The 12,945-nt window shown below is 39.6% G+C and overlaps 1 protein-coding gene across 3 annotated transcripts in view; it reads left to right on the forward strand.

Moving 5' to 3' along the window:
- The window catches only part of FARS2 (phenylalanyl-tRNA synthetase 2, mitochondrial), a 229,786-nt gene that overhangs the window by 133,303 nt on the left and 83,538 nt on the right, over positions 1-12,945 (forward strand). For all 3 annotated transcript variants that reach the window (XM_084215390.1, XM_084215391.1, XM_084215392.1), the window contains one exon: positions 2,107-2,267. In XM_084215390.1, coding sequence (XP_084071516.1) covers positions 2,107-2,267 — 161 coding nt within the window. The remainder of the gene's footprint in view (positions 1-2,106; positions 2,268-12,945) is intronic.

The raw sequence follows: 12,945 nt of genomic DNA on the forward strand, positions 1-12,945 counted from the left end.
CGGCATCTTTGGGTTTCAGCTTTAATGCTTCTGTTGAGAGTAAGCAGTGACCATTCAGAACCCTCGTGGATATTGCTCCTGGTTCTTTACTTGACATCTGGAGGAGGGGGTTGGTCTACAGAAATGCCCATATGTATGTGAAAATCTGGTACTTCTGGAATGAATAGGAGCTCTGTCACTGAGCAGGAGTTGCTGATCTAGGAAAGGCAAACTAGAAACTTGAAGAAGCAGCACCGTTGCAATGAATTATATTCCCTTTTTCACAGCCGTACAAATGTAATTTCTTTAATATACTGGTATGTGGAGAGGAGTAGTACTTTTAGCACGGAAGAGAAGCAGTTTATGGTCTATGCTTCAAGTCAAAGCTCAGAATCTCTCCAAAATACAAATTTCAATACACTCTTTGTAGTTGCTCTACTTTCTCTAAAAGTCAGCAGAAGCAAGTTGTGCAGTTCTTCATGTAGTGTAGCATGGATTGCAGGTTTCTGGAGTCAGGTTAGCTCATAGTCTGCTGGTTGGTCTAAGCGCTGTTTTGAGCATCTCTGCCATGAGGTACCTTTTGAGTTCACTCCCGGTCCTCTATTTCCGAGGACTTCCACAGTTCAGTTGATGAACTGTCTGTTTTCAAATGTCAGAAAGTGCAAAATCTTGCCTTTGAGCACACGAGACGGGGCAGGGAGAATATCCTGACTCCTCTATGAAGTGCTCTTACAAGTTCATGTAACTCCTGTGGCAGTGCAGTACTGCTGATGCAGCAGGTGAGACACAGAAGGGCTCTGCTGAGGACTTGTTTTTCCAGAAAAATAGGCAAGTTCAAATGAATTAATGGAATTGAAGTTGTGAGTATGTCTCTTTTCCCAAGCTTGGTATACCTCCCTCTACTTGAACAGAACTTAGGCCTGTTTAGTCTCAGCATTGAACACAACAGGAAACTCAGCATGTCTGTCATCAGTGCCCAAATAATGGGAGCTGTTTCCTTTTTGATAGTAGAGACAAGGAGGGTCAGAAAGAAGACTTGTGCTTCCACCCTCCTGCAGGAAGATGGGAAAGCTGCTGAGTTCAAAGTTTCCAAAAAATCAGTTTAAATTGATACTGGAGGGGCTGCTGTGGCCCTGGTGCACAGATGTGAGATGTGCAGTGATGTTGTGTGATTCAGGAGCACACTGCAAGTGCTGATGGTGTGAAGTCAAGTCTATCACGCATGCACACATCCATTCAGCAGGTGTGTTTGTTTAGGCATTTAAGTTTTTAAAAGCTCTGAGCCTTTGTGAAGGCTTCTGGGCTCTCAGCTTATTTCAAAATCAGTAGGCTGATAGCTAAACATAGACTTCATTTTTTGGGTTGAAAAAATCCCTGTTTGCATGAATCAGTGCTCCTGCCCTATAAATGAAGGAAGGTATGAATATTTACTTTCCTGACAGAAATGTTGCATCATTAACATCTGTACAGCTTTTCTTTATTAAATATTCTTGTCCTTTTATATTTAGTGCTGCATAAAAGAGACTTGTTAATGTGAGAGCAGTGGCTTTTCCCAGGAACAGCAGCTCAGGATTTCCCTGGTTGGAGGTGTGATGCTAATGCAATGGTGCCTCACATCCCATTGCTCTGTTTCTTCCAGAAGCCTCAAAAAAGGCAATTACGGTCTTTTGAAATGTTGGTAATGATGTTAATGCTCTGGTGGCTTGACTTGGTCTGTCAGACCAAGGAAAATACTCTGAACAGGGAATTCATGTTTATGTGTCTTATGAAACACAAGTGAGGAAATGCTCAGCTCTAAGCATAGTGAAGGGTAGTGATGTATAGCATTATGCAGCATTTCTCAAGCCTGTCCGAAACTTAGGACACAAATTGTCAAGGCTGTGGCTTTGTTTTATTGCCATTTTTGGTTCCTAGACTCAGTGATGTGCTCAGTCTTGCTGCAGATTTTGATTTAAGTAGGATCTGTTCTGTAGGCTTTAAATCTTTCATTTGGCCCTTACTTGAAGATTTTCTGGTTTGCCATTTCACCTTTTTGTTTCTTCCCTCTTAATAAATAGGTGAACATTTTTTCAGTAATTTTCCATGTTGTGAACTTAAACTCTTGGATTTTTATCTTGTGTATTGCAGCTGGTGCTCAGGATAAAATTGGCTGGGCATTTGGCTTGGGTTTGGAGAGGCTGGCCATGATCCTGTACGATATCCCCGACATCCGACTGTTCTGGAGTGAAGATGAACGCTTCTTGAAACAATTTATTGGGCCTCACATTTGGCAAAAAGTAAAGTTCCAGGTAAAATAACATATATATGCTAATAATTTACTGTGGTGCAAGTGCATCCCTAGTGAATATTACACAATTAAAATTGTGTTGTTAAAAGATTAGGTTTTAAAGCAACAGCTTCACAGGTATCATGATTCTCTGATGTACTGCAGTAAAATCCAGTTTTTGATAATAGCATTTTTTCAACCAGATAATGTTGTAAATTCCTGCTGATATCCAGTCAGCATCCCTGTTCTAATGCTTATATTTCACTTTTAAATATATCCAGAATAGGGATTGATTTAGACCTGTGGTTTGGTTATGTTATGGTTTGGTTATGTCCTTGAGTTGTGTCTGTGATTCTGTTTCATTATCAATATGTGTCTGATGCAAAGTATTCAAGGATCATAACACATTCTCAATTTTTCCCATTGTTTTCACTCTGCAATCATTGATGTCAATGTGAGTTGCAATGTTAACCTTTTGCAAATTCTTTGTGGATGTCCCTTGCCATCTTCATGGTCAACTCTTTTCTCCTAGCATTGGAGGGGAGAGTGCAGGCTGAGCTTGTATTTGTTTTGTAGCTCCTCTGCTGTGGTGATTTTTGTAGTTAGCAACCTCGTCTTGCTTTTTGTACTGACAAAGCAATCAGGCATGACTGGATTGAGTGGAAGTGCTGCTTCCATAATACTCTTCAGCAGGAGCACGGGGAGGTTCAAGTCAGGTGGTGTCAGCTGGTCTTTGGGGAAGTTGAGCTGACATAGATGCTTGATGAAGTCTGAAATGCTAAAGCAGTAAAATACTTTTTGCAGCTGCTTTTTACCATTTAGTTTGGTTTCTTTGTGTACAGCTTATGTTTTTTTAAGAACTGTAATTATTAAAGGGGAAATCAACAGTGATAGATGACTTTTGAGTAGTCTCCACACCAGTAGCAACATCCATCCATTTGTTTTTAATTCATGGCAATTCTTGCATATCTTGTTTGGTAGCATCAAAATACTATTTGAGATAAGTTTGGGGGATAGTTTTGGCTTTTTTGAATTGGGTAGGGGCTTGGAGAATTTTTTTGGTTGATTGGGGTTTTTTTTATTTGTTTGTTTGGTAATAACTGGCATTTGTGCATTCAGCCTGTAATTAGTTATGTTACAGAAAGACATGTTTTTGCCTAGTCTGCTTGTAGGTTTCCTTGATCTCCTACAGAATGTTTGTTGCTCTTTTCAATAAAAAATGCTTAAGTCTCCTTTTCAGCCCCTGTCTTTCTGATTGGCTTTGCTCCTGAGCTTGTGGCTTTGTTTATAGATTGCAATCTGATGGAGCTAAGATGAGATATCTGGCTTGCTTTGAAACTGTGGATCCAAGCTTCCAACTGATATTAGCAGTAGGTTGGGCTTTTGGAGAAAGGCTCAGATTGTTGGAATACTAGGGATGGACATTGAGGATGAGTCGAAGAGAGGGCTGGGTGTCTGACTTCATAAAGCTGCATGTAGTTTTCATTTTCAATTTTAGGTAAGTCAGCTGTAGTGAAGCAATCTGAATGAAGATGGCAAAGGCACAGGTTACAGTGGATAAGCTCAGAGGAAAGTCCGTGGTTTCTAGGAAGCTGAATGTGATTTTTTTGTAATTGGTGCTGTTTGGTTGCCTTAGTTTTGGTTCTTTTTCTCTTCTAAAGAAAGGGTATGGCCAGTGTTTTAGAAACAGATCTTTTTCTCTGATATAAAGTAATGCTTAGGAACTTTTAAAGTATTATTTAGTATTATTTATCATTTATTTTTATTCTTTTATTTATTTTTTTCATTTTCCCCCTTTCTGTTTTAATACATACATGCACCTACTTGACTTGGATGTTTCATTTTCAGTTTTGGTAATTCTCCCCAACTCTTAGTTTACATTTTTCAATTCTGTATCTGAATGAAGGCAAGCTTGGGTTTTTGTTTGAAAGCAAGTCTATATCCAGCTTTCATCTGGTATCTTACATTGAGCTTTTTCAAGCTCTGTGCTGTACATATTTCTAGTACGTATTGGCATTGCTTTTAACAGGGTTGATGACCCTTCAAATGAAAATACTATGAAATACTCTTTGGTGGTACTATAAGTTCTCCATTTTTTTCTTCTATGTTATTTTTCAGGTATGCTGTAAAACCAAGTTAGCAGACCTTTTGTTCCTGTGTGCTTGCCAAAGAGTCATAATTAATGAATCACATGATTTATTCATATGATATTTGAAAGAAAACTTTTAGCCTGTCTTCCATTGTTGATGCTGTAAGAAATCTCAATGGATATTTTAAAAGTGTCAGATTTTCTGCATGCAAGGCCATGCAGTACTTTTCAGCCTGACTGAACTGAACAAAAACAGACCAAGTGTTTTGAGAGCCTTTCACGACAGAAATTGAATCCTGTGGCTCAGGAGGTCCAGGTAAATGTCCATCCTTTATGTGATTACCTGAGAGAGACCTCTCAACCTTTGGGTACTCCCCCAAATCCTTTTTTATAATCTGAATATGATCTACCAACATAAATATTTTTATTTCTCTTCTTTAAAATGTTCTTCAAATACATGAAGTCCACACAACATAGCAGTAACCTTTAGCTGGGCTAAATATACTCTTGCTCAAAAACTGTATTTAATTGGAGCATTTTCTTGGGACTTAGAGTATATGTTTTATGCCTTTTAACAGCCTGAATGTGTCAGACTTTTCCCTTTGGCATCAGTTGCTCTGTACATGTGTGCAGGCTTCAGTAGGTCAAAAAACTGCTGGGAAAAGCTGACAGTGCTTGTACCACTGTGGCCACTCGGCACAGCAGTGTTTGAGTGCTTCTCCCCACAGACCAGATTATTGCCTGGATTTGGATTACCAAATCCCTTCAGCTATAATTTGACACAAGTCACAGCAGTGTGGGGATCAGCATCTGGTAACTTTCTTTCAATTGTTGGTGTAGAGCTTCTGCTCAGGCTGTGAAATGAAAGGCTGAGGATGGGCAGGGCAGGAAGGACCAAGAGCCTGCAGGCACAGTGTAATAAAACAAATGGCTCAGTTTCCATCCAGCCCAATGTGTTATGTCTCTGTTTGTCAGGGCCTGAGCTCAGTTCCATGCAATCCCTTTCTGGTTTATGCTGAGCCAGCATTCTTACAAAAAAAAAGTTGTCCTTGGGCTGACAGGTCTCAAGGAAAGGTACAAAAATGAAATGACCTTTAGAGAAGGAAGGCACTCACAGTTCAGATGTAGTGTGGTGAGCCCAGACGTGTTGATTAAGAAGAAAGGTCTCTGGCAGCAGGATGGATCCTGGAGCCTCCATAATTTTACTGCCAAGGCAAACAAGTGGCACATCACATTGAGTGACTCTTGGTGTGTTCTCCCTTCACAAAGTCACTTTCATTTGATGCTGCCAGTGTCTCTGGCTGCTGTTGTTTTAAATAGTTATTTATTTTGATTGCCAAGGACCCTTCTGGCCTGTACTGAGGTCAAGCAGAAGCATGATTATGGCTGTTCTGGCAGTGGCACAGAAGGAAACTGGATCAGATTTCTAGCAAAACTACAGACTCCCTCTGTGAGATTATAGGAGTTGCTGTCTTCTTGATTTCGTCATTTCTGCATTATCTGTAATATTCTGCAATATCTGCAAAAAGCCTAGCACCACCAATTTTTTATCATCCCCTTCCATCATCTCCAGGAGCTGCTCCTTCCTGGTGTCTTCTGGGACACACAGTCCCTCAAAATTCAATTCCTTTCTAATTACCTGGTGGCTTCAAACCTAAAAAAATTAGACTTTCTAAGCAGGATCATTTGAAGGGCTCCAGAAGAGAAAAAGCTCCTGGAGCAGCACTGCTGGGAGACCTGAGAGAGATAGTAGGCTTTGGAAGCGGGGTGAGAAGACTTGACAAACAACTTGAATTGACACTGTTCATCTCCTGCACAGCTGTAGCCAGAATGGTGTATGCAGTCCTAATCCAGGATCCTCTTTCTGCTTTGAAAAGTGAACAGTCGAGGATAGCAGAGATGATAAAAATAAGCAAAAAGATGTAGTTGCATGGAAAGAAGTGGTTCATTATACTGGAAAGGAAATCAAAGCAGGCTCCTCTTCCTCCTGTGCAGGATAGCAAAGGTTGGGCCTGCTTGCTCCCATTTGCCTTTGCTCAGTGTGCTGTAGGAATTAAGCTCCTGCTCTGATGACAAAGGATTTACGCAGTAGCCCAGTTTGCACTGTTTGCTGTGTATGTGAGCCCTCTTGTTCACACCATTAGACAGTCCAACTTTTCTACCTTACTGTGCACTTTTCAGTTTTCAGGGACAGTAATCATCGCTGTGCATCTTTCCTGTGCATAAGCCTGATTGTTGCTGGGAGACACAGAGCTTGTCCTGAAGCTTTAGAAGATGCTGAAAATAAAATGCACTGTCAAGCGTAAGGGGAAACTTCAGCAAATTAAACCATCCTAGTCTATATCCTTTATTCTGTGCTTGAGAAGTAGAGCATCTAGAGTATATACCATCCATTTCAACCAGTTTGATCTTATTGCATTCACTGCACAGGGGTTGGTCTGTCTGATCCATCATTAGTATGCTACTCCATATAATTTATATTTATCTTCTTAGTCTGTGATTAGCGTTATTTTCAAATAAAAATTAAATAGATTCCCTGGTTGCTGCATTTTCAGATATTTTTCATCAAGATTAGGTGAGTTGATGCTAAAATGGTTATTCATTTATTATGTTTATTTTCTAATAGTGCATCTATTAAAGCCAAATATGCAACCATTAGTATGTAAATTTAACTTGGATGTTTGAACAAATAAGGTATAGCTTCAACTGTGATTTTTTGTATAGATAGCTTTAATGTAATTGAAGATATATGATGTGTTTCTGCATGTGGAGGTACAATAGAGAATAGATGATGATGTTGTAGAATAAACATTTTACTGGTATGACTTTGGGAAGGTTGAATATCTGAGAGTGACTTACATAGATCATCTTAAGCAAATGTCAATAAAACCTTGCAGTGCTGTATATCATCTCAGGTTTGTCTGTATGCTCTGCAGAACACTGTGAAACTCCTTTTTTAGTGTTGGATGTGCATAGAAAGTGAGCAAAAATGCCTTCTTCATTGCAGAGATGCTGCACTAAGCTGCACTATTGGGTTAGAAATCACTTGATCATCCAGTCTTCTCATCAGGATGTTCTATCTTGTGTCATTTGTAGGTAGTGCTGGTATTGAAGCTCTGGGAACCTGAGCCCTCTGGCCTCAGCCAGGCAAAGTACTGAAGCACATGCTGAGCTTTAAACTTGCAAGCAGTCCCATTTAAATCAATGCAATAGTTCCTATGCGCAGTCGAACATAACCCAAATGCCTAAATAGCTTCAGGTCAGAGATCTCCACATTTCCTGGGATCCAACTGAGAGTGATCAGCACCTTGCAGGGCTGAAGCAGTGGAACCTTTCAAAATGACTGTCCTAAGCAAGAAGAGTTTCATCTGACAAACCATAAACTCAATTTGCAAAATCTTTGTTCTAAGCCAGTTCTACTGATCAACACTTGTGTAAAAAAAGTTAACAAGAAAAATTCTGGGGAGTAAACAGAACTTGATTCCCATTCTCAACTAAAGAAAATCAGCTGAAAACACAGTAAGGAAAGAAGAAAGTAGGAGCTCAGAATGAGCAAATGGGATGGACAGTCTCATGGGACTGAATACAAAGCACTGATGCACTCGTATAAGACAAGGTGAAAGGAACATAAAAGAGAGAGGTGCTGTACTTTGAGCATTGGGGGCAATATGACAAATTCTGGTTTAAAGTTAAGTTTAAGCAGATTGGAAGGAATGGGATAATAAGGGAAGAAGGACACAGGAAAGGAGAGTAGGTTTATGGCAAAACTGTTAAGACTGATGCAGAAATCTTTTTCTAGATAATCAGAAAGTTTTCCTGGGTTTTGTACTGTATACATCTACTCCTGATCTCCTTTTAAAAAATCAACAAGTATGAGGGACCACAAAAATTATGACCACTAGCCATCAAAGCAAGTCTTTAAAGTACTATCATCAGTTTTGAGATGAGTATGGGGGACTTCCAATTCTGCTTCTGGATTTGTGAAACATTTAGTGTGTCAGAACCCTGACCCATGACAAAGGCTGTACTGAGATGTTATTCACAGAATATCCTGAGCTGGAAGGACCCACAAGGATCACCCAGTCCAGCTCCTGGCCCTCCACAGGGCCACACAATAATTACACCATGTGCCTGAGAGCATATTACTGAAACTCTTGGTAAGAATAAACACTGACAAGGGATATGGTTCCCAACAATCTAGCTGCTGCCCTCTGAGCTAAAACCAATGATGCAGATTTTCTCACATACTCTGTTTCCATCCCTCCACCCACCCACTGCAATCTAGTCTCACTGATAGCCTCCCATTGAACCTGAACAAATCAGCAATAGTTTAATTCCTTTCTGCTTGTACTTTTCTAAGTAAATAAAATGAATAAATAAAAAAAGTCAATAGCCCTTTCTGCCTAGATTAGTTGGTGGTATTTATCTTATGTACTATGTTGTCTGATGAAGTACAAAGGGCAAAGTAAATCCATTTAATCCATTTAGCAGCCACCTTGGTAACAGCTGGATGTTCAGACAAGCCTATGACATTCATTAGCAAAAACACCACTCTCTTCCACCTATGTTCCTTGAAAATACTTTAAGTATGTCTATGTTATTTTCACAGTCTTAGAATAGTTGAAAACTCTCCTGTTCACCTCTGTTAACTTGTCTCATCCCAACAGTGCATTTAGTTTAGATTTAGCTGGTGGTGACTTGAAACAAAATAGCTGATTTGAGCTGTTCTTTTTCTAATGTGAAGGAGTTTCTGCTTTGTACACAACTGTCACACCTGGAATTTGTTTTGAGTGGGTGGAGTATGTGTGTATATGAATATATATGTTTAGAGAGCAAAAATATTTCATCCTTACTTTGTTGCCTATGCTAACACACACTTTAAACACCAGTAAATTTTTTATGTCATGGCAGGTAACTCCAAAACCTGGATGTAATTATGTGTTTCCTATAGATTTTGAGTTATGTGAGAGGTCTAGGGCTTTTCTAATAACTTATCAAGTGCCACAGGGGACTTTGGAAGGGATACCAGTGTATCCACCTGGCAGATGTCCTCTCATTTGACTGCAGGTCCAGAGACAGCAACTGAGACTTTTCTTCATTTGAAGAGTTTTGGTGGGTTTGGGCTATTTGTCACCACATCTCCCCAGAGCCTTGTTTCTCACAGTGTTAGGATGAGAAGCATAGCTGTTTTGTTTGTTTGTTTGTTTCCTGAGTGCTCATGTTCCCACGTGCTGTTCTGCTTGGCTGTTCCACATGTACCACAGAAGCTACTTCTGTGGCTACATTGTGAGATGAATCAGGGAGCGTTTTCCTCTGCAGTTCCTTAAAGCTGTATCAGTTCCCTGATTCACTTCTCAGTGTTGCTTCATGAGAAGCACTTCCGTTTTTGGAGGCAGTATAGAAGGTGAGGGGTGAGTATAACCAGCAGGTGTGTCCTCAGTACTAGTGAACGACATTGCCAATAAATGAGAACGGACCACCAGGGACTTCCTTCCAGTTTGTTTTTAAACAAAAAAGAAGCTACTGTAGCCTTGACTGCATTTTGTCTGCACCACTTCTGTGTGATGTAGATAAAAAATGATTTTGCAGTTATGGATGCTGCTGCACTGTCATTAGAACCATTTTACTGCTGATGTCTTTTTTTCCTAGGCAGAAGCCAATGCACCCTAGTCAAAGTACACCTGATACTATCTAAATTATTACTTAGCAAAAACTGCAATAAGCTTCAAAAAGCATATGTTACAGTGGTTTGCTCTGATCTCTAAACCTCATCTATTTGCAATTTGACTGGCTGAGGCTCTTTGAAACAAATAGCTCACAAATGAGTAATTCCGCTGCTGAATATATCAACTGATCTTTATTGCATCCCAAATGATGAAGTATAATGGTTATACAAAGTGCTTAAATAAGCCATGGAGCAATTTCCAGCAGTGATATATATGCTGAAACCCACATTAAATTAATATTAGGTGAAGGAGTAAACCTGGAAATCTAAAGTAACAATAGATTTTGCATAGGTTGCGTGAAGCTATGATAACCAGCTGCTAGTGGTTTTAACAGGAGTCCACATATGTTCAGAGCTTTCAGTTTATTGTCTACAAAATATGTAGCTAGTCAGGTGGGTAACCCTTACACATTTCCAATGGTTTTCCAATATTGGTTTAATTTGCACTGTGAGTAATAGAATTCTGGTTAGGAGGATGGCACAGAAAATATCTTGACTTTAGTCTTTGGCCCTGACCTGAGAAGTGACTCAATAATTCTGTTTTCCATGCTGTTTCAGTTGTTGTTGTCTTGCACCTCCTGCCTTGGCATCTCTTCTCCAAACTACCTTAGGGTGGAAAGTTCTTCGGGACAGGAATTAGAATTTTGTGCTCTGTCTGCCTAATGGGATCCTGGTTAGTGGCTGGCAGTCCTAGGTAATTACCACAATCTGAATATGTGCATGCCTGTAGCAGAGTTAAATACATCTTTGTGAGTATGCGTTATGCATTTGATGTAAGAATAAACTTCTGTTTAAAATGTGTCCAAGCACGCACTGTGTGTATGTGTCTTCAGAGATACAGGTATGTGCTGGTGTGCACACACAACCACAGAAGTATAAAGGGGGAAATAAAATATCTCAAAACTATTAGGAAATAAGCTCTTATTCGTCTTTCCAGAGTTAGCTAAAAAGATGAGGGTTGTCATTCATGAGTTTATTTGATAGTTCTTTTAACACTGATGCAAATATTTTACATGTAAAAGATACACCTTGCAAAGAGCTTTTGATGAAGTGATCTTTAAAATCATGCCTAAGCCTCTACAGTCATCATCTGTAGCATGATTAGACATTGCAGCTGAACTGTGGGGTGTCCCTAGGAAATTCGGGCTGGTAAGAACAATCTCTGTATGTGTGTATGCATGAACAGAAGCACCTTTTGAAGTACATGGTGTTAATAAAAAAAACTGATTTTCAGCTACCACTTCTCTGATCAGAATATGAATTAGGCTACAGAGAATAGCCAAACAACAGAAGGCACAGAACTGTATTATTCTTATCATACCAATCCTCAATTTTGTTCATCTTGCTAGTGTGAGAGACACATGAACTACTGCAGTGACAGCCTAAACCAAAATGTGACAAGTAAGTGATGCTTTGGGGTGCATGTGCTGCAGAGGATTTGGCTTTGTGGTTTTAGAAAAATTAATAACGGGAAGAAATCCCCTCTTTTGAGGATTGATTACATCCTCCTGCCTGTGCAGAAGTGCATATGCAATCCAATAATCCAATTTACATAATTATTCCCACATGTAACCTGTTCTCCTAAATCAGCAGGAGTGAACCCATTTTCTGATTCTTGTAAAATAAGGAAAGGCATTAAAGAAATATCTGTTCTGCACCAAGATTCTGCTTGTAGAGATTTAAATGTTCTTTACATTTTGTCATTGCATACTGAAATGCTTAGTGTACTTTTTGTGCTTGGTCTGTTCTCAGCTTAGGGCTTCTCTGTAGTATTCTCTTTCTAAGTGTTGTTACTCTTTAGCAAGAGTACAGCTTTAGGAACACTTGGGGTCTGTCTGAGAGAAAAAAATTAAAGGTTTTTGTCCCTCTTCTGAGTAATGGACAAGTAAGTAGAGCCTTTAAGTTTCTCTCTAGCTTACTTATTGTACTTTAAAGTTTTAGCTTGCTACACTACTTTGGTGTTTTATCATGAGTTTTGAACTTTAGAGGTTGTAATTTGTATGAATTTAGAACTTAAGTGGGGAGGTGGGAGGGGGGTTGAAGGATATGAAGTTGGCTACTCTGGAAGCTAAAAATACTGGATTTTGCCAAGAGTCATAGAATCATATAATCCTTATGTGGCAGCAGCTCTCTGGCCAGAGAGGGCAACATATGACTTCCCCAGGCATTTTCCTGGGAAGGCTGTGAGAAAATCAGAGAAAAGAATGAGAAACAATTCTTATCTCCCCTTGCTGCACCTATTGTTGTGCACATGTGGAGTGCCTTATGGAGATTGTTTACCAAAGGGTGATTTCTTAATTGGACACTGGATGGTGTTTGGATGGATTGACCAATTAGGTCAAAGATGTATCAGACTGTTTGTAAGGGTTACCTGTTTCTTAATAGTATAGTATAGTATAGTATAGTATAGTATAGTATAGTATAGTATAGTATAGTATGATATAATAGAGTAAAGCAATTGATCAGCCTTCTACAATCATGGAGTCAATGCTTATTATTACCTGGCTGGGGGCCTGCAGCGACATCCTTAGGGTTGGAAAAGACCTCTTAGATCACCAAGTCTGCTGTTATGCTATCATCATCATATTCCCTATAAGCCATGTCCCCAGGTGCCACATTCCAGGAACAATGATTTCACCATTTCCCTGGGCAGCCTCTTCCTCTCCCACTTGAGCAGTTTTCCCAAGACAAGAAGGAAACCCAGCTATATCAGTTGTACTGGAAGTTATAAAAATATTTCAAAACCACCAGTAACTTGCCTGGGTAAATTTCTGTACGTGGCAAGATGGTACAGATCAGCTCTGGGAAGTGTAGAAAAATAATTCTTTTGTAGCATAGCAATGTCCAGGGCATTGTCTGAAGTTATAGCCAGGAGATATGAAGTGT

The sequence above is a fragment of the Fringilla coelebs genome (genome assembly GCF_963513975.1).
Source record: "Fringilla coelebs genome assembly, chromosome: 1".
NCBI classification, from domain to species: domain Eukaryota; kingdom Metazoa; phylum Chordata; class Aves; order Passeriformes; family Fringillidae; genus Fringilla; species Fringilla coelebs.